This window comes from Ceratotherium simum, chromosome 19 (genome assembly GCF_057802395.1).
Source record: "Ceratotherium simum simum isolate JZ-2026a chromosome 19, ASM5780239v1, whole genome shotgun sequence".
Lineage (NCBI taxonomy): Eukaryota > Metazoa > Chordata > Mammalia > Perissodactyla > Rhinocerotidae > Ceratotherium > Ceratotherium simum.
Window position 1 is genome coordinate 47,573,534 of NC_141918.1, and position 26,025 is coordinate 47,599,558.

At 35.4% G+C, this 26,025-nt stretch overlaps 1 protein-coding gene across 1 annotated transcript; it reads right to left on the bottom strand.

Moving 5' to 3' along the window:
• Positions 1-13,435: 13,435 nt before the first annotated feature.
• Positions 13,436-24,288, bottom strand: LOC101404161 (protein LEG1 homolog). Its single transcript, XM_087443757.1, has 5 exons — positions 24,241-24,288; positions 22,614-22,700; positions 19,973-20,109; positions 16,235-16,473; positions 13,436-13,539 (listed from the first exon to the last, which is right to left on the bottom strand). Exons 1-5 carry the CDS (start codon positions 24,286-24,288, stop codon positions 13,436-13,438), a joined length of 615 nt encoding a protein of 204 aa, XP_087299883.1.
• Positions 24,289-26,025: the final 1,737 nt, after the last annotated feature.

Consider the following 26,025-nt stretch of genomic DNA (forward strand, 5'->3'; position numbering starts at 1 on the left):
TTTGGGAGGACATAATTTGACACATAACAGTGGCTATATCATTTGGCATGCCCACTACAATGTATGAGAGTCCCAGTTCCTCTGCATCCCCACCAACACTTGATGTTGTCAGTTTTATATTAGCCATCCTAATAGGTATGCAGCAGTATTCGTTGTAGTTTTTAATTGCATTTCTTTAATGGCAAACTATGTTGAACATCTTTTTATGTGCTTATTTGCCATCCTTGTATCTTCTTTGAATAGAAATGTCTATGCAAATTATTTGCCCATTTTCAGTTGTGTTGTTTGCTTTCTAAATGTTGAGTTTAGAGAGTTCATTATATGTGATAGGTACAAGCAGTACATTTTAGATACAAGATTTGCCAGGATTTCTTCCTAGTCTATAACCTGTCTGTCTTTTCATTTCCTTAACTCTGTCTTTTGTAAAGTGAATATTTTTAATTTTGATGAAATCCAATTTTTTATTATTTTCTTTTAAGAATTATGGTTTTGGTGTCAAATCTAAGAACTTGTTGCCTAACTCTAGATTACAAAGATTTTCTCCTATATTTTCTTTTGAAAATCTTATAGTTTTACATTTAAATTTATGATCCCTTTGAGTTAATAGTTATATAAGACGTCAAGTAAAGGTTTAACTTTTAACATATGGACATCCAACTTTCCCAACATTTGTTTAAATGGGTTTCCTTTGACCATGGTATTGGTTTTGCTCTTTCATCAAAAATCAATTGGCTTTATTGGGTCTGTTCTAGAGTCAGTGGGTCTATTTCTGGAGTCTCTATTCTATTCCATCCATCTGTCCACCCCTTCACCTTTATCACACTGTCTAACAACCGTAACTTTGTACTAAGTCTTAAAGTTAGGTAATGTGATTCCTTTAAATACATTCTTTTACTCAAAATTGTTTAATTCTACCTCCGTTGACATTCCCTTTGGTATTCCACATAAACTTGAGAATCAAATTCTCTCTATATAAAAAAATCCTGCTGAGATTTCAATTGTACTGCATTAAAATCCATAAATAAACTGGGGAGAATTTACATGATTTCCAGAATTATTTTTCCAATATTTGAACATAGTATATCTCTATGTTTCTTAGTTTTCTTTGATTTCTTTTAGTTGATTTCTTTTCTATAAATTAAAATAATAAACTAAAAAATTTATTCAAGCTATACATGCATATCTTTTGGAGTCAAAAAGTTCTCTAAGTAGATGTTCTTATAAATGAAAAATGGAGTTAGAGTATTGGAGAGCTAAAAACTGTCCATAGCACCTAATATCAACATGATTATATTTGTTGTCTACTGTGTGTCAGGCAAAGTGTTGGGTGCTGGGACCGGTAAATAAAGAATAAATAGAACAATGAGCAAGCGGTTACATAATATGTTTAAATGGTACACTAAATTAACAGAAAAACAAGATTAAAACCATGATTAATATTAATAGTTTATGATACTAAAACAGAAAATAATAAAAAGGTTAATATGAAAATTATCATACCATTCATATGTAATTAACATGAGGAACACTAAAGTAAAGTAGTAAAAGTTAAAATGGCAATATTTAACAAAAAGGAGTAAAGAAATGACAAATACAGACACCAGAACAAAGGTCAAGGATGAACCCGTTTGAGTAGAAGATACTGTAGGTAGATATACAGCTTCATAAGTCCGGAGGTACTCTCCCTTGGGTGACTTCTGAGGCTGGGATTTGCTGTACAGGACGCATGAGGACGGAAATCCACGAACAGCTGTCCTCAAGAGAGAGCCGATGTTTGGGTGCAGATTGTAAACATAACTGTTATCAGTCATCGTTGCCCTAGCTGAACTAATCTATTCAACAAGTATTTACATCAATTTTATGGAACTTCCCATGGAGCAAAATTATACCAAATCAAACAAACAAACAAAAAAGTTTCTGTCTCTAAACTGCTTCTGTTCCACGTGATTTACCAAATACCAAATGGCAGTTGTGTTTTTCCTCGAACCTACTTTCATTGCCAATTTTACTTGTTATAGGAATAAGTTAATTTAATCAAATATTATATACATTGATGATAAAAAGTACTTTATTGCCTTTCTCTGAGAAGTCTCAGTAAAAGAGAATTGCAAAAAAATTGCTGTCATATTAGAAATAAGCTACAAAAGTTTAGGGGGGTGGATTTTAGAAGAATTCTGCACTCAGACTACTTCTGAAGGATCCTAAATTTTACCTAGTTTGCAGAAATGTATCCAGGAAATCATAAACAAGACATTGTGTGGTTGAGACAAGAAAACCAAAGCTGAACCCTAATTAGCCAAGCCAAGGGAAGGTTGTGGCCATGGACCAATCACTGGCTGATGCATGGATAGCTTCAAGTTTTAAGTTAGATCTAAATATTTGTCACGTTTATATCTTTTTCTGTTTTTTGGTTTTCCAGCCTAGCCAATCTGTACTCATCTCTGACCAACTCCTTTGCCATCCAATTGTGACTTTAGGAAGTTTCCCCTGACTTTCACTTTGGCTTTTGTGTCTGCCCTCCACATCTTGACCTATCATCCTCATCCCTTCCTCTTTTATGTGTTGCCGACTCTCCTGCAATTTACTTCCTGTCCAGACGAGTGTTTATTAAGACTTTTCTGTCCTTACCGAAATGCTTATAGGCTCACTTTTCTACCCTCCTGTGTTTGACCAGCAGCTGTGGTATATTGTAAAAAGCAGTGACCAACACAGTATTGAAGGAGAACAAACTGGGAAGACTGACAGTGCCCTACTTCAAGACTTACTATAAAGCTACGGTAATCAGGACAGTGTGGTACTGGTGAAAGAACAGACAGACCAGTGGAACAGAAGAGAAAGCCCAGAAATAGAACCACACAAATATAGTCAACTGCTCTTTGACAAAGGAGCAAAGTCAATACAATGGAGAAAGGGTAGTCTGTTTAACACTTAGTGATGGAACAATTGGACATCCACATGCAAAAAAAAAAGCACTCTAGACACAGACTTTTCACCCTCTGCAAAAACTGACTCGAAATGGATCATAGACCTCAATGTAAAACTTCAGTGGTTACGATGGAGGGTGAGATGAATAGGTGTAGCACAGAGGATTTTGGGGGCAATAAACTATTTTGTATAACACTGTAATGGTGGATATGTATCATTATACATTTGTTGAAACCCATAGAATGTACAATACCAAGAGTTAACCCTCATATAAACTGTGGACTTTGGGTGTCAATGACGCAGCAATGTAGGTTCATTGATAGCAACAAATGTACCCCTCGGGTATAGGATGCTGAAAATCAAGGAGGCTCTGAATGTGTGGGGTTGGGAGGTATATGGGAGCTCTCTACTTCCTCTCCATTTTGCTGTGAACTTAAAGCTGCTCTAAAAATAAAATCTGTTAAAGGAAAAAAAAAAGTATTTAATCATTACCAAGTTCTCCTAGGGGAGAAGGTAGCAGAAAGGCAGAGAATTAGTGTGCCCCCAGGATCAGATTCCAAAGGGAAAGCAAGCACTCTCATCTGGGTAATGTTATTGTTTATTCAAAATTAAGAAACATGAACTAAGTAGCTACCTGTAAGGGGTACATTGCTGGATGGTTTGAGATGGGAGATACAAAGCGCAATAAGAATCTAACCCTTGTTCACTGTAGGGAGTGGTGAGGTTTAGGACACACTACCCCCAAATATGGCACCTTGGCATGGTGAATATTTCAAGCTGAAGGAATCTGAGAAATGGCATGTGCAAGAAGGAGCTTCTGACCTTCCCCTGAAGCAGGTCATACAAACCTCATGTGAGTGGTGCCCTCCATATACCTGGACGAGAGGAGCAAATTTATCTCTGAGGACAAAGGGACAAGAAGAGACATCTGAATGAACAGGCTTTGCTAAAAAGTTTCCCCAGTCAACTCCATTTACCTCATATCTTTTGTCCTCTTATGTTTCTACTCCTAGTCGAACCTAGCACAAAACACTCAGGTTTAACCATTTCTTTGGGTTCATTTCCTTACGAAAGTTCTCAAGTCACATAAAATCTATATTAAATAAATTTGTATACTTTTCTTTTGTTGATCTGTCTTTTGTTACTGGGACCTCAGTTGAGAATTTAAAAGAGTGGAACAAAAAGAATTTTTCCTCTGCTGCAGAAGAAATAAAGAGATAAATACATAGTCTTTACTGAGCCAGAGGAGTTTGGAGGTAAAAGAAGTGATTAGCTCAGCTCTGGGGGCACAGGGAAACTTCCTGAGGATGACATATGTCCTCAGTGTTGAAGGATGAATGGGATTTCACCTGGTGAGTCAGGTAAGGAGGGGATTCATGGCAGAGGTAAAGGCATGCAAAACATTTCACAGGGAAAGCTCTTGCTGCATGCCCAGTCAACTGGGGCTGATGTAAGGATTATACAGTTGCCACACTTTTCAATCACCTTGATATTTATTTTTTACTTAAGATGTCCCTTGAAGAAATCCTGTCTTTTGGAGAGGAAAAGCTAGCTTTGGAGCAGACTGCCACTAGAAAATTATCACACTTTTAAGAAGGAATACAAGTTCTTTCTCAATGATGCATCACTTTCTAAGTGCTCCCTGATTGTAGGAAACATTTCTACTTAAATGATTGCCAGATTTTAGTAGAAATTTTGCCTGAACATTTCTGCTTTTTAACTCTATGAATCTAGTGTTATTTAGTCATGGCCCTAAACAGTGGTATTATTTGGTATTCAATTATATTGAGTGTTATTACATGAGGAGAAAGAAGTGAAAATTAAACTTTGATGAGTTAATACTTTATAAATTTAAAGTCCTAATAATCTGGTTTCACATTCCCAAAGAATAAAAATTAAAATCACCAACATCTCCCAAAATATATATTCTACCAATGGAACTCATGCACTTAGCTCAATGGCAGATAATGTCTAATCATCTTCCTTGAGAATTAAGGAAAATGAGACTCAGAAAAATCTCAATTAATTTGCATTTATTTCTCCGTTTTTTTAGATATGAATTTTATGAAATAGAATTTGCAAAAAGCTGGGCTGTCTTTGTCAATTGAAGCCCTCATTCCTACAATCTAAATAAGAAATTTGTTTCTAAAGGACCTATCACAGTGGGTTCTTATTACTAGAGATAAAGACTCCTTCATTAGTGACTTTGCTAACTCATAGGACAGTGTTGCCTGATGTAAATTTTCTCCACAAGGCACCTAATTCTACAGCTTCTACAGATTCTTTGGTACATTTTCCATTGTATGGCAGGGAAGGGTGAAGAATTAGAAGTTTAATCGTAGATATAAATCATTGCAGTGCATGATCAAGGAAAGAAAGTGTGACAGCCTCTAGATCATTTCATCCAGTGTTTCTGCAACAAGAGTTCCTGGCACCTTTCTGGCTCTCCCACAACTGGTCTGCCCTCTCCATGGGGTCTTCAGGCAGCAGGCCTCTTGCAAAATGCCCTTCCACTGATTTTGAGGTAATGTGAAGCCTCTCTATTCCTTTCCTAGGGCTCATGAATTTTGCTTCCTCCATTGCTCTTGAACAGAAAAGAAAGTTAAACACAAAAACTTGCCCAATTGGTGAAAGCCATAATTAAAACTGCCTTCCCAGAGTTTTGCTATCCAGGTCTGTAGATTTCAGACATGAGCAAAAATCCTTTCTCCAAATCCTAGTGTTTGGCCCCAGCCCTTCCCCAACTCCTACGCTATAGAGGAAGAAACCAAAGCAGTCTGTAACTGAAAGTTTGAAAATTACCCATGTAGCCTAGTTCCAGAATAAATGTGCCCTGTTGAACAAAGTTATAACATAATTGAATCATCTGTAGCCTTATAGCAAAAATATCCAAATTAATATGTGTATGGGCAGAGGGCAATTACACATTTAAAAATGATATTAAGAATAACTTTTTAGATATCATAACTGTATTCCAGATTGGATGATATAAACTCTCTCTTACTTTTTAGAACGTAAAGAAAAGAGATTGATGGGAGAGTTGGAAGCATTTAAAAAAAACTCTTGGATGTTACAAATTTTAGCTTTCCATGAGCTCCAATTTTACTGAAAGTTAGCATTGGGTGAGATATCATATTTGAAAAAACGTTAGTGGAGAAAAGGAAGAAGCAAATTTTTGAAAAATACATCTGCTTAGATTTATAATTAGACAACCAGCAGCATCTAGTGGTCATTCCCATGATCAATCCCTCTGTTCATTTCCATTGTTGCTTAGAATTCAGTCACATGCCAAAAGTCTTGGCAAGTATGTGAATTAAGTTAAATAAATAAGCAAAATAATACAGGAAATGATATACATTGAAATCTAACCATTAGTTTTAATGTATAAGTAATAGAAACATACAATACATATACTGTTATTTACGACTGTTTGCTTGGTTTATGAAAGATAGAATTTAATACATTGTGTATTAAAAATTGTTCCGTTGCTTTACTTGTCGTAAAAAGGATTTTAATGTTTCTATACACAAGATATAAGACTTTAATTTTATCAACCTGAACCCTAAACATTAAATTAATATTTTAAGAATCTTGGTATAGATAATGCTCCATTGTTTTAACTGATAGAATTGTCATGGATTTTGAACCATTGTTTATTGTACATAACTGTCTGAAATGAGCTATGAGAACAGCCAGTTTCAATCCTTGAATACACATACTCTGGCTGTGAGGTCTCATACACACGTTAACAAATGATAATAGCAAACAATCAATTGCTCAGTGATTACTTGAGACAGGAAATATTGCCTGAGGTTTTTATATTTTACATGGCCTATCGAAAAATGCATAATAAACAGTTGAATACAGATTAAAAACTGTCAGGAAATAGGCTGATTCCTATTAACATAATTCAAATGCTCTTAAAGACTAATTATTACAAATATTGATAATACGATATATAGTATTGATACTGAAAACATATACAGGATTGCAATCTAAAAACAGAGAGGGTAAATGGAAGAAAGAGACCAAGGTTTATTACGCACATTTCAAGTGCCCGACACTGGGTAATACTTCATGCACCTCTGTCATCATACTTCATCTCCATGACAATTCTGGAGACAGATGTCTTTGCCCCCCACACCCCCAATTTATAGATAAATAAATAGAGTCTCTCTCTTGTGATCACACAACCAGTAAGTGACAAAGGAGGATCTGAATTCAGCCCAATCTGACTCCAAAATCAATGCTCTTGGTCATTATCAAATCATCATATACATGCACTAATTTACAGTCTGGGCAAAAAGTTTTAAAAGTGATATCACCATTTTTTTTAGTCTTCTCATTGTTTCCCAAGCTTGGGGAAAAATAGCTCCAGGTCACATGTTGTCTTGAAAGATGCCCCACTGGTCACGTCTGAATTTTATTTGTCATTGCATGAGGTCTTTCATTTCACACTCTCATTCCACTGTTATGTTAGGCACTCATGAGACTAGAGAACAAGACAGGCAGGTCCCTGTCTTCGTGGGTCTTTCCATCTATTTGGGAAAGACAAACACGTTTAAAAGGTAATACAACCTTTTACCTGCTAAACTCGCAAAGGGCAAATACACATTGCTTGGAAATGGATAGGCCGGGTATCTAAATCTCCACAATTAAGGATAAAGTTTAAGATACAAATCTAAGTTAAAGGCAGTATACTCAATTAAATTTGTACAGCATTAGAGATTCATTCATTCAAAAATCACATATTAGGTACCTAGAATGTGTGACTGCAGCTACAAAGACAAATGGCAGAAACAGCCTGAACACCAGGAAAGCAAGGAAAATGTATGCAAACAGGTATTCACAGCACTGCAGGTACATTATTGTACTGTGTGCACTAAGTGGTGAAGGAGAGGACGGAATGATGGCGTCTGCTTGAAGGAATCTTGCAGACTTCACAGAGGAGATGTTTGAACTCTGCAGTTCACTAGCTCGACTGAGGTGGGATAAAAGATCATGCCAGTTGGAAAGAGAAGTCCATGTAAAGACAAGAAAGAGATGGAGAGAAGTAGATGGATTTGAGATGTATTTAGAAAGTAATAACATCAAGTAATGACTCCTCATGGCCACAATGTCATGGGGAATGTGCATCGCCACTAGGATGCACGAGAGTCTGGTGCGATGAGAAGAAGCTGTTGATTCTTGTACATTAAGTGGTCTAACCTCACATCTTCTCTTTCCCCAACATCATTCCCAAATGGTCCATAATTATTCATTTCCTATTTTGGTGACACTTACTATTTAATATAGTTGTAACATTGTCCCTTAGTTATTTTCAAAACTGTAATATATTTATTGCGAAATGTTAAACTATATACCTCTATAATTAGGTTCACAGTGTGTGCTTTACATGGTAGAAAGGGACTGAAAATGACTGTGCAAGCTGAAATTGTGCAAAGTGATCTTAGTATTCAATGAGGACTATTAAAATTGTTCCATAACTTTTAAAAAATCTATCTAAACATTAAAAAATCTTACTGTCGGGCCGGCCCTGTGGCTTGGTGGTTAAGTGCGCGCGCTGCAATGCTGGTGGCCCGGGTTCGGATCCCGGGTGCGCATCGAGGCACCACTTCTCCGTCCATCCTGAGGCCGAGTCCCACATACAGCAACTAGAAGGATGTGCAGCTATGACATACAACTATCTACTGGGGCTTTGGGGGGAAAAAATAAAATAAATAAAATCTTTAAAAAAACAAAATCTTACTGTCAGCCATAAATGTATAAGGAAATGAAAAAATAGTAAAACTAACGTTTATCTATTACACTGGAATTTAAAAATACTTGGAACATTGAAAGTTAAAGTGTCATATTTCTTTGTAAAAAACTTATGGAGAGGTGTGAACAGCCTTTGCCTTATTCTTCTCATCATATATCTTACAATACCCATGCACATAATTGGTGAATTGTCATACTCCTTCTAAGTTTGGATCAGCTTCCAACATTGGGTCCTTTCAATGTTGTAAAATATCTCAGAGACTTCTTATAATGTGAAGATTTGTGCTGTTGGCACCTCTTCTGAGACATCTTTATCCCTTCTATCGCATCCGCTTTCCTCCTTTATGGCAATAAGTTGGCCTTCACCCAGTTCCTCTGGCTGCATACCTAGAGTCTCTCAAATGGCAGCAGTGTCAAAATTCCACTGTCGGCTGTTCCTCCACAACTCCATGCATGTTAGATTCAAATCTCACTGCCAGTGTTATCACTTTTCCTTTCTTTGCTGCACTTTCATTTTTATTGACCTCTTTAATACCCTCTTTGGATTATGCAATTTTGTAAAATGTCAAATGAATTTATCTTTAAGAGATAAGGAAGCAACATAACTATGTGCTTGGCTGTGCTTGTGTCAAGTGAATAACAGATGTGCAGTGAGTGAATCACCAACATACTTTAAAAGAAGTGACGTGGTTAGTCACTGATCAATATGTATACATGTTATTTACATAGGAATGTGTGGACTGAAGAGCGAGCAGCAAGGTTTGCACTTTATGCACTCAGTTAATTTACTGTGAAACTGAAATTTGAACCGTGTTGTTGGGACACCGGTGTGATTTGGTGTTACTCCACTAAACCGTGGTGACTGAAAATTGTGCATGTTGGAACCATGTAAGGCAAGGACTGCCTGTGCCCACACACACATACACACACACACAACATACACACCCAACCTACCGCACTAAAGGAGTGGAACAACTGGAAATCTCATACATGCTGATTGAAATGAAAATAGGACAATTTCGGGAAACACTTTGATAGTTTCTTGAAAGTTAAACATATACCTACCATATGACTCAAACATTTCATTCCTAGATATTTACCTAAGAGAAATGGAAGTGTATATCCATAGAAGGACTTGTACAGCATTGTTCATAGCAGCTTTGTTTGTAATAGCCAAAAACTCAAAACAATCCAAATATTCATGAACAGGTGAATGGATAAACAATTTGTGGTATAGTCTATACAATAGAACACTACTCAGCAGAATAAAGAATAGACAATTGATATATATTCAATAACACTATGGCTCTCAAAATAATCACACTATGTAAAAGAGGGCAGACAAAAAGTATATACTCCATGATTCCATTTATAAAAAGTCTAGAAAATGCAAACTAATTCATAGTGATAGAAAGAAAATGGAAAGTAGTTGCGTAGGTACAGAGAGGAGGAGGAAATACCAAGGGACACAAGGAAATTTTGTGGCATCCTGGATATGTTCATTATGTTAATGGAGGTGATGGTGTTATGGGTATATGTCCAGTTTATCAAATTTTCCCTTGTCAATATGCACAGTTATTATATGTCAATGATATCTCAATAAACGGTTATAAAGATAAAAATATATGTATAATATTTACCTTTATCTTTTTTTACTGTCATTAATTTTGCAGATACTTAAAAATTGTATTGTTTTATGCTAGCTCATTAGAAATATAAATTAACTAAGATAAATTTAGTTGAATCTTTTTTAAAAAGTTTGTTCTGATCTTTCATATCACAAAACAAGAATTTTCATTAAGTATTCACACAACATATTTAAAGTTCCGTGTCATTCTTCTTTTTATTCTTATTGTCCAGTAAATTTCTAAAAATAGGTAATGAAATGAAAAAGATTGCTAAACAGTTGCCTTAGTTATTTGGCTAGTAGGTCAGTGTAATTTTACCACTAAAATTAATTAACATAGCTGCCAACTGTTAGCATACGGAGCTAGTCACAGAAACATTTAAAAATAAAAATTAAGCTTTTTTGTTCCCAACGATGAATTTTTTCAATTAATTTAGAGAAAATAAATTAGGACAATTCAAAATATTGATTACAATTGTGGGTATATTGTTCAATATAAAATTATCTTTTTTTTAATTACTGAAATTCCCATTTAAGGTTGGTTTAAATATACTGTATATAAATAACAAATGGTTGGTAACCTAAAATGAATTTACTGAGCAAGACATTTGAAACATTATTTAAAAACAAGTGAACTAGAAGGACTCACAACAAGAATATACAACTATGTAATGGGGTTTGGGGGAGAAAAACCAAAAAAAGGGAAAAAAAAGAGAGGAAGATTGGCAGCACATGTTAGCTGAGGGCAAACATTTACCAGCAAAAAAGGAACCCAAAACAAACTAACAAAACTGTTTATGTTCTGCCTGGCAAGGAATGTGATTAAAAATTAAATAAATAAAAATAAAATAAATAAAAATAAGTATCAGTAAGTTTTATATTTGCAGAAATCAGGGGAAACCATAACCTTCTTCTTCCTTCGTCATAACTGATTTTTAAACTTATATTTTGATGTAATTGAGTCAAACTTGAAGTCGGACATGTCTGTGAATCAGAACAGGAGCCTGTAGGAGAGAGGCGGTCACAATCTAGTCATTCCTTCTTTCTTGTCACTATTGCCTCGTTTCAGTTGAGTGTTTGTGGCCCCCACTGCTGTTAATGGAGCTTTTCTTGCAAATAAAATTAACAAATTTATATGAATAATTTACTTTATACAAATTGACTGATCATATGGTAGTTCTATTCTTAATTTTTGAGGAATCTCCATTATGGCTGCACCCATTTACATTCTCACCAACAGTGCGCAGTGATTTCCTTTTCTCCACATCCTTGCCATCACTTGTTATCTGTTGTTTTGGTGATAGCCATTCTAATAGTTGTGAAGTGATATCTCATTGTGATTTTGACTTACATTTCCCTGATGATTAGTGATTTTGAGCACCTTTTCATGTACCTGTCGGTCATTTGTACATCTATTTAGAAAAATTTCTATTCAGTTTCTCTGCCCATTTTTAAGTCAGATTTTTTTTTCCTATTGAGTTGTATGAGTTCTTTATATATTTTGGATATTAAGCCCTTATCAGATATATGATTGGCAAATATTTTCTCCCATTCTATAGGTTGCCTTTTCATTTTTTTTTGATGGTTTCTTCTGCTGTGCAGAAGCTTTTTAATTTAATGTAGTCCCACTTGTTTATTTTTACTTTTATTGCCTTCGCTTTTGGTGTCAAATTGAATGTCAAGGAGCTTACTGCCTATGTTTTCTTCTAGGAATTTTATGGTGACAGGTCTTACATTCAAGTCATTAATTCAATTTAGTTTTGAGTTGATTTTTGTGTACGGTATAAGATAGTGGTCCAATTTCACTCTTTACATGTGGCTATCCATTTTCCCAACACTATTTATTGAAAAGACTATTCTCTCCCCATAGTATATTCTTGGTTCCTTTGTCAGAAATTCAATGACCATATATGCTTGGGTTTTTTCTGAGCTCTCTATTCTGTTTCATTGATCTTTGTGTCTGTTTTGATGTCAATACCATATTGTTGTTTTGATTACTATAGTTTTGTAATACAGTTTGAAATCTTGAAGTGTGATGCCATCAGCTTTATTCTTCTTAGTCAAGATTGCTTTGGCTATTTGGAGTTTTTGTGGTTGCATACGTTTTGTCTCATGACTTCACTTATTATTTGTATTTCTTTACGTAAAGATATCTCATTTGTATGTAGACATTGATCAACCTGTTATTTGACTTTTGCACAGTGGATCTTGGTCACTAAGACCATCTCTTAAGGAACAATGATAATATAAAAAATGTCATCTCCTTTCATAAGAGGCAATTTGGGTTGAGAGGTAGCTAAAGAATACTGAGATTTGAGGGTAAATAAAAGACTGACACATTATAGAGAAAAGGTCTAACTGGCACCCGGAACCATCAGAAGATACTTAACCTAATATAATTATTTCGATTAATGCCTCGGCAAAGATTTAACAACAGTAAGTTTTAGATAATTTTTAACTCATATTTTTAATATATGTTTTTTTTTCCAGAAAGGGGATTTAAGACCAAAAATTATATGAAAAAGGAAAATTATAAGTTTGAGTGATTTACACTGGAGGAGCCTAGAAGTTTCCAACTGGACAGTGAAAATGATTTCTCCAAGTGCTCAGACACTAAGGAAATGGCCTCTTTCACTATGTGGATCAACATTTGTGTTCATTTTGTATGGTACTTTGAGCTCAGACATAGAATATAAAGTAGTTAAAATCTCCATTCCAGGTACCAAAAATTGTATCTTGTAAGAATAATCTGTTAGAGAAGAATTTGCCTTGCTACGTGGCAGTCTATGAGTAAGCATTGAAAAAAATCTATCAAAACTGTAAGTAGTACGATCGGCTTTCAGCATAGATATTTGCATATTCATGTGTAACTCAGGCATTCTATAGGATTAATTAGGCTTCCAGCAGATACACAGCTAAATTCCGGGGTGACGAGGGGGAGGTTATTGGATGGTAAGTTCCAACATACAAAGAGGCAAAAGGGAGAAGAGGAACCAAGAGATTTTCATAAAATAATAGTCATAACATTTAATTGCTTTTAATCATGGAATTAAATTGATCAACTGCAGCATACATTTAAGATACTAAGGATTTTTAAGTTGACAACAGCATAAATTTAAGCTACTAAAGACTTGGTATTAAGAGAAGCCTCTTAATGAGGAAACGTCCCTCGGCCTGTCCAAGTTTTGAGTTCATGAGAGTCTTCCAAATTGTTAAAAACGCACCTCCTGTGAAAATAGAACCATTTATGTTTCCAGTTGATAAAAATATGAATGCAACTTAGAAATCTAAAAATATACAAAACAAATTAAATTAAATTTTTTAATTAGAGGATTTATAATATATTAGTACCTCTGCCTGATAATTAGACTTGTCAAAAAACAAAAGAAAATACTCTGTGTAGGAGAGTCTAACAGCATAAATGAAGAGCTATTTGCCTTATTTGAGAATGAGATCTATTCAAAAATTCTCAGTCAATGCACTAGCCACTATAACTTATGGAATAAATAAAAGAAAACTATGAAATAGTACAATTTTATTTAAGCTAAGATATTTCACACCTATGGTAACACACTTCCTTCTCCTGCATACAATGTTTTGTGTATTGGCCTGAATGTTTTTCTGGGAGGAAGGAGACATGGTTGTTGTCCAATTGACACTAAAATGGAGCGATATTTGGCAACTCAGCCTCCCTGGGCCTTCGAGTCTGTCTCTGAAAAGATGGACTGGAACTACAGAGCCTACACAGTTCTAATTCTAAAATGCTGAGATTTAAATACGTAATATACGTTAATCCATTCATACTTTCATATTTCCAAGGAAGGGAATACTGAATAGTGAAGAAAAATAAAACCCACAAAGATTGAGTTAGACAGCTCCTAGTTCAAATCTGCTTCAGCTGCTTACAACGTGTATCACCTCAAGCATGTTATTTAACCTCAACGGATCTTTCTTATCAAAACTGGGGACAATGCCACTGATTTCATACTGTTATTCTGGACAGAAAATAAAATGATGTCTGAAGGGATTAAGCCTAATATCCATTATTTAATTGATGCTCAAAAATATATACATTTTTAAACATATATTATATAACTCTCTCTCCCTGCTCCTGGCCTTCTTGCGTTTATCCCGACCATCTCTATTTCATATAATAGTCTCCATTTTGGTAGATGACACTACCTTACACTCCATCACTATTACCAAAAGTCATTGAGAGTCATTATCTCGTCCTCCCCCTCCACAAAAGCTATTGCTAAGTCCTGTTGATCTGATGCCTTCATGTCCATTCAAATCTGCCCCGTCGTGTTGACACCCACTGCTATTCTATTGCCACATTAAATTCTATTCGAGCCTTAGCAAGAGTTCCAGATTCAGAATTTTACAATTCACCTCCAGTATCCTCAATCTTATTTGCTTTTTAAACTGAAAAATCACATCACTTCCTTGCTTAAAAGCTTCTAGCACTTCTTTAGTTTGCTCAAATATGAGGGGACTGTGCAATTTCTAGTGACTCCTCCAGCTGTCATAGCTATGTATTCCCATGTTCTTTAGGGAAACCACTCCTCTTCCTCTGCTTTAGGCTCGGCGTCTAAATGGAGAGGCCACCCTCTAATATGTCCATCCCCCTGTATTACAACCATGGCCAATAGTGAGCACCTGACCTGAGCTTGGCCACTTGTAGTGTTTAGCCTAGCTACTGGAGCAATGAAAAAAGTCACATGCTTTTCAAAGCATTGTGAATAACTAATCAGTAAGCGATTGCATGGATTGCACAGTATGAAAAGGGAAATGGAAGATATTCTACTCGAATATAAAAAGTGATGGGAAAGCCGCCCTTGATATTGACCTAGGGTAGCCCGAGGAATGGTCAAGGTAGTGGTCAGAGGAAATTAGCCTTTAGAGTATTTGAAGGAGGAGCAGGAACTAGTCATTTAGAGAATCAGGGGAAGTGGATTGCTGGCAGCATGACACGTGAGGGCACCGCAGTAGGCAGATTGCAAGGCTATCGTATTATGGGAGGCAGGGGAGACTTACATGCCAATAATAAAGGGTCTGGTTTTCACAACCTAATGGGTTGGAGTCTTAATCCAAAACCCAGAATATTATTAGTGTAATCATAAAATTTTTAAGAATAATCATATGAAATATTTATTTTAGAACAGTCACACTGCAGTAGCTAGATGATGTATTGAGGATAGTTTATACAAAATGTGGTTAGATCAGCTAGGGGGAGAATGATGAAAACTAGGTGAGGAGTGATAAAGATTTGTCCTAGGGAAATCCAAATGTTGCAGGGGAAGGAACAGAATCAAGTGTGATAAGGAGGCAAGTTGTAAGACCTCATAACTCAGGAGACACAACATATGGGTAACATGGTCACAGTTTGCTATGCCAAATGTGAAATGTCTGTGAGATCTGAAAGTGAAATTTCCCACTGCTGATGTTCAGCATTGAGGGCTTAGCTAGAGAGCACAATATTCTTACTGATGCTGTTTCAGACAACGTGCTATGTTGTTTCATCTGTAAAGAGTGATAAGAACAGGAGGCTGAGGACAGATAGCATCTTGAAAAGCTGGGCAGGGAAGGAAAAATCTAGGACAAAGATATATTTTGTCTTTTATTTGGGAAATAATTTGGATCTCCTCTTGCTTTTGCATAAGCTTTGCCATAAAAGTAAATGTTGAATATAGTTATATTATTGCACTGATGAAAATAAATTGTGATATTTTATTTATGGATCTAATTTATTAAGATATGAGGTCTTAGAAAGATTATTGTTAATTATCATAATTATATTTAACATATCTAAAGGATAGTAGGGTCTCAATAATTGTTGTTGAATGAGTCATTAAATATATTTGGAGTTTATATGACTTTGGTTCTTTTAAGCTTCATGTATATTATACATCATAATCATACCTGTGATTCCATTTACTTTCGAAATGAGTCTTACTGAATTCAAAAGTGCTTTTTCCCGTACGCTGAAACTACTTGTGAGAATGTGATGATCTTGATCTGTGAGTAGCCTATGTGGGAAACCCACTAGGAATTCTGCTGAACTTTCAAAGTATGGGCGATATCTTGCATCTTCGCAAAATTCTATAGCAAGTATAAAGTCTTTGGTGAAGTCTCTTTCAGTTTCAGAAGAATAAAATGATCTAAAAGAGGGACACACTATTAGCAACATGAGTTACAAAGTATTTCATTTTAACTACAAATTAAAGTCCAAATTGTGTTTTCACCTATGTTCCTTAGGGTTATTATGTAATTTACTGAACAGCATACTCCTCAGAACCTACAATTTCAGTATGATATAATTAATCCCAATAGTATCTTCTACATTGTGCCTGGCTGGAGACTCTTATGAACAGCAACAGAGAAGGCTACATTCTGAATTATAATTTTAAAAAATTGCAGCATACTAATCAATTCCTCTCTTACTTCCATCAGATTTATTCTTTGTAATTTCTCATTGTATTTCTCCTATATCTCATTCCTGTGTCCTCACTTCTGCTAGCATCACTTGCTTCCCACAAAAGAAGCTCATGGACTGGGTAAAATGAGCCAATATAATGAGTAGAGGGTCCTCTAATAGTGATTTCTGAGAATTCTGCAACAAAGTACACGACTGACTCTGATGTTTATTGTGCATGTATGCTTAGAATTATTTTGTAATTCATAGGGAATAAGAAATAGATTAGAAATTTGCCTTGGTAACCAGATCACCTTCTTGAATTTATATATACCAGCAAAAACCAGATGGAAAATTCCGTTGAAAAATTAATCGCATTAACATCACATAAAATCATCAAACATGATAACATCAAACATAATAATTCCAATGAAAGATGTTAAAGAAGTTGATACAGGAAACTATACAACATCTTGGTAAAAAAGGACATCGGCAGAGTTATAAAATATGGAAATGTTTTTAACCTTATTTAGTCATCTAGAATTTTTAATTAATTTCCACATTTTTAGATAATTCCATTTTTAAATAATTTCCACAATTTTTAAATAATTTCCACATTTAATTACTATTATTTAAAAGAATGGATAAAAGCATGAGAAGTGACTATATCAAGTATAAGAAAGGATATGGAGCAAAGGAACATATCAAGACTGCTGGAATGATCACTAATTTGGATGAAAATACAAACTATTTGGCAGTATTTCCTAAATTTCAACATATGTATCCTTTGGACACAAAAAAATCCCTTCATCAGAAATTCAATCATAAGCACACTAAAAGGCATATATGAGAATGTGCGTGATAGTGTTACTGGTAATAGCCGAGATTTAGAAACAATGCACTCGTCCTTCTACAGTACACCAGTTAATTAAACTGTCATATATCGCTCTGTCATTATACAAATATGAAAAGGCCAAAGTGTTGCTGCACACATCAACATGGATAACTCCAGCAATGAAAATTTCAATGGAAGAAGCCAACATAGGTACTCTAGTATTCCGTTCATATAAAACATAAAAACAAGCAAAAGTAATCTATGGTGTTAGAATAGTAGTTGTCTTAGGGTTGAAAGGAAAGAGTAACAAATAAAAGGAGGAAAGTAGTCCCTTGAGTGATGGTTAGATTCTGTTTCTTGCCCTGGGGGTTGGTAACACATGGAGCATTTATTTTTTGACAACCCCTTGTGTTGAATACTTCACATTTGTGTGCTTCTCTGCAGGTATGTTATTATCGGTAAAAATTTATTATGCGTATTTTCTTCTCTGTTTCTGGCTTAAGAGGTATGGTGACAGAAACAGTCCCTTTTACATATGGAACTTTTACATATGGAAGTCACTGATAAAGAACATGTTTAAAGGACTTTGGTGGTGAACATGATGTAATCTATGCAGAAATAGAAGTATAATGATGTACACCTGAAATTTATACAATATTATAAACCAATGTTACTGCAATAAGCAAAAAATTTAAAAATAAAATAAAATAAATAAATTTAAAAAAGGACTTTGAACAATAAAATACACATATTTTCCTGAGCTAATACAATATCGTTCTTAATGGATTCATTATTTACAACAATCTCACTATTCCTGTTCTGACTGTAATACTTAAAAACCATACTGTTAGATCTAAAATTGTTTAATTCTCTAAAACAAGTAAGATATTTGAAAAGCTTAAATGAGATAATGTTTAAAAGCACTAGACACAGTCCTTGGTACACAGGAGCACTCAAAAAGGTACACGAGCTACCATAAAAAGCAGCAGGGGCAAATTTATTGATGTTCCTGTGAAGATGATTTTAAAGCAAGTTTGGAGCTGCTGGTTAAAACAAAAAATGATGAAACAGTGGGCATAACATGGCTAAGATTAAAAAATTGCACTGTGTCTACCTTTATTATAAGTGAACAACTTTAATACTAAAAGACAGTAGAATAGGCCTAGAGTGATGAGAGCTGGACAAAAAAAGTTTGCAATGGCAAAGAGGAAAGTAGCAAAAGAACATTTTATGAATGAGTTACCAGATTTTGCCACGACCATTTGCTTTTGAGTACATACTTTATCTCATCTAAATCAAAATACATCTCAATCAAAAAATCAATATTAAATACTTTACAAAAGGTAGTTGCCAGTGATGTTTACAACTGTGAAGAATTCTCTCTCCAGGGTTTCCCGAGCTTCCCATGTCTATGTATTGTCACACAGGAATAACAACAACAAAAATTTTGTTGAAGGCTATTTTGAGACAAAATCTCATGTTTAAAGGCTGAACGAAGATACTTTAAATCTCTGCAACTCACATTTATACTAAGAAACGACTCACTGGGATCAGGAGATCATGGACAGAGCTATGGGCAGGAGCACAGAAGCTGACAATGGGAGTCAAGGATGACCTAGAACCAGGGAGACCAAAGGCCTAGAAGAGAATAAGGACCAGGACCAGGATTCTGGACTTCTCTTGGTGACAGCTTTTATTTTACCAATCCCTAGACACGGCTGACAGATACTTAGCAGCAGACCACACTGTAGTCTTTGTCAACCATTGAATGAAATTTGCTCTATTTACCTGGGTTTCTGTTAAGTTTGTCAATTTCGCATCTTTTATCCCACTACATTTTTATTTGTTAAGAAATAAAAAAGGCCAACTCTTTAAGAAATCCCTTAAAAAGTATTATATGAATCAGGTGAGTGGGAGAACTCAACAGAATTGCCAAACAATAAACAGATACTAAATTAGCACTTCAAACCATTTTTTATTTTGGGGGGCGTGGAGTGGTGTTGCAAGTTGAAAGGTCCCTGAGAATCTTTTACCACTCTATTTGCATAGCTACCTTATATAAACATTTAGAATCCAAGAACAGAAATTAATTGCATATTGAATTCTTAAAAAAAATAAAACTTGATTAGACATAAAGAACTACTTTAATACAAATTGTACTATCAAAGAAGGTTATGGAACTTCCTCCCAGAAGAAGTGTCCACAACCAGCAATCTTTTCGTCAACATCCTCGCTGATGGGTCAGATGATTTTTAGATGAATTGCAAATAAAAATAGAAAAACTGTTTTCTGAGACAGTCTGGAGAATATGAGAAATGACTATTTGAGGAAACAAAAACTTATACATTATGTTTTACCTTGCCAGGAAGAAACAAAGAGTTAATTGTATAACATAGAGCCATTATCTTACATGTCACTGAACTTCAGTTGTCCAGCTTCAACAGCTGTTCGATGTAACTTCCACATGTAAAAAATCACTGTGTCCTCATCTGTGTCGTACTTAGGAATATCTCTGATAATTGAAACTATCTTTCTGGACTGCAAATACTAGAGAAGAAATAATATTATCCATGTGAATAGAAGGATTTCAAAATAAAATTAAAATAAATTTAATCATCAGTCTCATGAACTCCTGAAATAGAATACTATGAAATATTCGTCTAGCTGATTATCTAGAAATGGGTTTATTTTCTAAATAAATTTTAACACTTGACAGTGTCATTTACCTTTACTTATTTGCTTTGTAAACAGATTTTTCTAATTTATTTGCATAGACAAACATAATTTGGTAATTTTTACACCAAGTCTACTGAAGAAAGCTTTTTTATAAATAAAATTATACTAATTTGCTATTAATTATCCATTTCATATCATTTCAGGATAGGAATAGAAACAATTCCAGAAGAGAAGGGGCAAAACTCTATACTCATGGTTTCCTATGCAAGTAAATATGAAGTTTTTTCTATTTTTAAATCATAAATCCAACACAAAAGCTTCAATGTCTTCATTGACCCCACTCATATAAAGAATCACCACATTATTTTACCTGATAATACTGGTTGGCTGCATCCATAACTCGTGGGTAGGTTGCACGGCATTCCACAATTGAATAACAGAAGTTAGATCTGTATTCCTCCCGAGATATTAATTCTACCTCATATGGTAAATTCGTCAAAAACTCAGATTCAATTGCAGCAAGGAAAGATATAACAATCATATAGAAGGTAATACCTGTAATGTAACAGAAGAAAGGTGTCTGGAATCATCAACTGTCCATTCAAAAAAGAAGTTAGCAAAATGACTAAGGCTCAGCCTGTACGATTTAGCCAGTTCATCCCCCAAACCATTGTGTTGAATTTGTTGCCTCTAGGAAATGCACAGGACTAGGAGAGCTTAGGGTTAATAACAGACAGGAAATTTCCCACATCAAGGGCACAATTTGCATACAGATACTTGTACATGAATCTACCTAATTCAACCCATTTCTCAATTATCCATGCTCTATATTTATTTACTCCTCAATTAGGAAGTATATAATAAGGTCTGACTGAAGAAAACATTTATCTCAATTTGGGTATATGTGTCAATGATGCTCAATATGTGTTACTTGTAGAGACTGTTTACCTATTGAGGAAGAGGTTTTGAATTAACTGTCTTGTTCTATCCTCTCAGTTTTTTAAAGGATTTTTGACTCTCTTTCCTATCAACCTCCAATACTTTCCTTAATTTTCAGTTTGATATCTTTCTTCTGTTTCTTGTTACGGATTCATTTCAACCAAGTACTCACTCTAGTACTGGTGCATATTCTGTCTTTGGACTGTTTATCTACTTCTTGATTCCACTGTTCATCTCGTCTACCAGGATGCTGGCAGCTCCCAGGCCTGGGTTATTCCTAGGCCTACTCCTCAGCCTGGCTTTGGTAGTCACAGGCATGATTCCATGCCTTCTGTTAATGAACCACATCCTCCCGTACTCCTGCTTGACAGACAGAGAACTATTTTGATTGTTAATCTAGCTGTCAAGTAGAAGCCAAGATAACTAGCAATACAAAACATAAGGGAGAAGGTACAAATAATAGACAGGAATTTCTAGGAATGTCCTTTGGTCCTTTAGATGACAAGTCATCTTCTCACTATTTCAAACTTGATAAACTAGGTGACCTCATTCCTCTTGTTTCAACTTTTAACCTAAATCCTCAAAATTTAATGGATGATTGTCAATATAAACTTTACCTTGGTCTTTCTATACTGGGCCTGAAAGATTTTGTTCATTACCAAGTTCATGACCTTTACTTTGAAATGTGTATTAACAGGATTCGCTTTTTCAAAATGATGTCATTAGTGAATTTATATTTCTGCATAAACCATTGAGAAGCAGCAGACATATCAGATGTATGCTATAGTGAAAGTGGTCTCTAAGGCCTCAAATAAGTCCCGCAGCTGGAAAAGAAAAATCATTATCAAGCATTTTGCAGATTAGGGGTTTAGGAAGGCAACTGGCACAGTGATTGAGAAAATGGATTTTAAAGATAGAAAGATGAGTGTTAAGAATCTATTACTAGCTTTACAGAAAGAAGAAAATTACTTAACCTCTCTCAGCTTCAGTATGACTATCAGTATTATGAAAATATTAATATTAATGTCATGCTAATGATTGACATAATCCATGTCTCCACAGGGCTTAAGTAAGATGCTGGAATGTAGCTGTGTGAAATAAATAGTAGCTAGCTGGAGAAGGGGCTGAGAGCATGTGGAATAAGCAATAGAAAGTCTGACACACTGGGTACTTTAAAGGATCATCTTCTTTAGTATCTACCGAAAATTAAAAATGTGACGTACACCATAATTTAGAAATGGCCATAGTGAAAGTTATCTTTCTTAAGTGGTCTTTTAAATTGATTAGTCCCCAGGGAAACTCCACAGAAAATTGTAAATCTTTACAAACAAAATGCAGGATTTACCCCAACTTGAATTCTACCCTACATAAAACCAGAGTGAGAAGGTCTCGTGGCCACAGATAGTAAAGAAGTATGAGACAGAGATAACTCTTACCTCCCCAGCCACTGTTGATGGATATGCAGCCAGGGCCTCCAGCCTCATAAGCACAGATTGAACTATTGGGTGGTTCTGAATATCGACCTGCAGAGTAAACAGAGCAGTTAAAAAAAATCTCTAGGATGAAAGTTTAAGCTCTTAATAGAAAGTCGTGAGAAAGACATATATGCTTCCCTTCAAAAAATAGGAAGGAAGTTATTCCTGCTGATGATATGGTCCATTCACAGCATTTCATTTGCTATCACACACTTCAAGAGCTGGAAGCTTCTCAGAGACTCTCGTATGTAAAGACCCCTTCTCAACTACGCTGGACCAGCAGAGTGTCTCACTTCGCAGGCAGCCTCCGTGGGTCACTTGATTCATCCTCAATAAACCAAGAGCTCCTTCTTATAATTCAAATGTGTAAGAAGTCGTTGTCTATACCAAGGTACCACATTCTAAGCCTTGTTTCACTCTGTGTTCAGTCTGAGTTTCTTGGAAGTGTAATCACTTCCAAAGAAGATAATGTGGAAAAGCATCATGAAAATGGAAAGTTGGTTCAGTTAGGAAACCTTGGCAATAAGAAAATTGGTTCAAGGAATAGAAAGAGTCAAAGCCATATAGAGAAATTCACCTAAACACAGGAAGAAAAAAGAAGAGCTTTTTAGAAACCCAGAGTTCCAAGCTGAAGCATCACATCTCTACTTGATTTCCCTATTCTCCTTGCTTCAGTACAAGAAGAGAGTGGTCCAGTTACTAGATCACTTCTTCCTGTTTTCATTCTTTTCTTCTGCCTGCATTTAACAGCTGACAGAAAGGAGACTGTGTATTGAGAGCCTTATCTTAGACACACATTCCATTAACATTTTACGAGGCATAGTCCAAACATTTAAGGGAAAGCATGTTCCCTCCCTTAGTGTGTATGAAACTTCACTCTGAGTTTTATAGTTAAAAGAAGCTTTTGTCATATTTCCTATAATAATCTCATTTTATGAAACAAAGGTGTGTATAGTCCCACATTTCTCTGAGAAGATTGTCAGACTTTAAGATGATGATATCTCAAAATGGAAGATTTTTTATCTAGAGGGGGACATTTCTTCTCTAACCAATATGTTTTGCACCACACACGGATATATATGTATTTTTTTTTTTTGAGGAAGATTGGGGCTGTGCTAACACCTGTTGCCAATCTTCCTCTTTCTCTTTTTTCCCAATGCCCCAGTATGTAGTTGTATATGTTAGTTGTAGGTCCTTCTAGTTCTTCTATGTGGGGTGCTGTCTCAGCATGGCTTGATGAGTGGTGAACAGGATTCGAACTGGTTAACCCCAGGCCACCAAAGCAGAATGCATGAACTTAAGGGCCATACCACTATGCCAACCCCAGGAATATTTTTTGTTAATTGCATTTTTTATCAGAAAGTCTAAAATTGTAAAGAGATGGTATGCCAAATAATTTTATCAACCAAAAGGAGTCTTTGGTAAGGTCATAAAAAGACCTGAATAATGGCAGATAAATGATTGTATTGACTGTACCCTCTATGAGCATTCAAACAGTATCACTTAAACACATTAGCTATAATGACACTCTCAGTAGAGGAAGAAAGAAAAATGCAACCTTCCTTGGGAAGAAATCAAATGCACGTACCTGTCTTATATAGTTCTCCACAAAATAAGGTGACTGCCTACAGTACATTGCCTGTATTGTTTTGTCCAAACCCAGCAAAGTATTTGTTTGATTGTGTAATAAGGATCTTATACATTTGCAGTCGATCCAGGTAGTTCCAGGGATCAATGATGGTTTTGTTATTCTGTACTGGAAATTCTGCAATGTCCCCGTTAATTTGGTCCCAGAAAGGAGGGTAGTTGTCACTTTCATCTGTGGCTGACCCTGGATTTTGGGGCAATCCCACAGAAAAGAAACTCAGGAATAGAAAAGTAGGAGTCATCACAGAAGACCACATCTTCTCGTTGCCCATTGCGCTTAGGCCTGTCTCAAACTGTGACAAATTTTATAGCAGGTAGAAATCAAACATCCCCTTTGCCAGTTAGAGAATGAATCTCTGAGTAAATAATACACTGACCAATGAGAATATGCATAACTGATGAGCAAATAAATGGGTATTTGCCAATATAGAATTAGTAATTACAATTACGAAATACTATTGTGAAATGTAAGTAAATCGTTTGCACAGATAATTTACTGCAGATAGTTATTCATTCATTTCCTGTTGTTTTAACAACAATAAACAAACACATAAAGACAGAGATTGGATTGGTGGTTACCAGAGGGGAAGGGGGGAGGGAGGAGGGGGAAAGGGATAATTCGGCACATGTGTGTGGTGATGGGTTGTAGTTAGTATTTGGGTGGTGAACATGATGTAATCTATGCAGAAATAGAAGTATAATGATGTACACCTGAAATTTTTACAATGTTATAAACCAATGTTACTGCAATAAACAAAAAATTAAAAAATATATATATATTACACCATTCATAAATGTAATTAACATAAGGAACACTAAAGTAAAGTAGTAAAAGTTAAAATGGCAATATTTACCAAAAGGAATAATGAAATGACAAACATAGGCAACAAAACAAATGTCAAGGATGAACTCGTTTGAGTAGAAGATACTGTAGGTAGATATACAGCTTCATGAACCTGAGGGAACCCTGCCTTGGGTGCCTTCTGAGGCTGGGATTTGCTGTACAGATTGCACAAGGATGGAAATCCAAGGACAGCTGTCCTCAAGAGAGACCCAACGTTCGGGTGCAGATTCTACTCATAACAGTCATCAGCCATGGGTTTGCACTAGCTGACTTAATCTATTCAACAAATATCCACATCAATATTGTGGAAGTTGCCATGGATCAAAATTGTACCAGACAAACAAACAAAAACGGTTTTGTCTCTAAGGTGCTTACGTTCCAGGTGACTTACCAAATACGAAACGGCAGTTGTGCTTTTCCTCAAACCTACTTTTAATGCCAATTTTACTTGTTATAGGAATAATTTAATTTAATCAAATATTATATACATAGACGATGAAAAGTACTTTTCTTGCCGTACTCTGGAAAGTATCAACAAAAGAGAATTGAAAAAAAATTGCTGTTTTATTACAAATAAGCTATAAATGTTTGGGGGGGTGGATTCTAGAAGGATTCTGCACTCACACTACTTCTACAGGATCCTTAAATTTTACCTAGTTTGGAGAAATCTATATAGGAAATCATAAACAAGGCATTGCATGATTGAGACAAGAAAGACAAAGCTGAACCCTAGTTAGCTAAGCCACGGGAAGACTGTGGTCATTGACCAATCACTAGCTGATACATGGATAGCTTTAAGTTTTAAGTTAGAACTAAATGTTTGTCATCTTTATATCTTTTTCTGTTTTATGATTTTCCACTTTAGCCAATCTCTACAAATCT

Excerpts from the sequence above, each read along its gene's own strand:
- LOC101404161 (XM_087443757.1), bottom strand. The coding sequence starts at position 24,288 with ATGTACTGTAGGCAGTCACCTTATTTTGTGGAGAACTATATAAGACAG. Across the intron at positions 20,110-22,613 it reads CATCAACAGTGGCTGGGGAG|TATTTGCAGTCCAGAAAGAT; the intron begins GTAAGAGTTATC and ends TTTCTTCTCTAG. Across the intron at positions 16,474-19,972 it reads CAACTGAAGTTCAGTGACAT|ATCATTTTATTCTTCTGAAA; the intron begins GTAAGATAATGG and ends TCCCTCTTTTAG.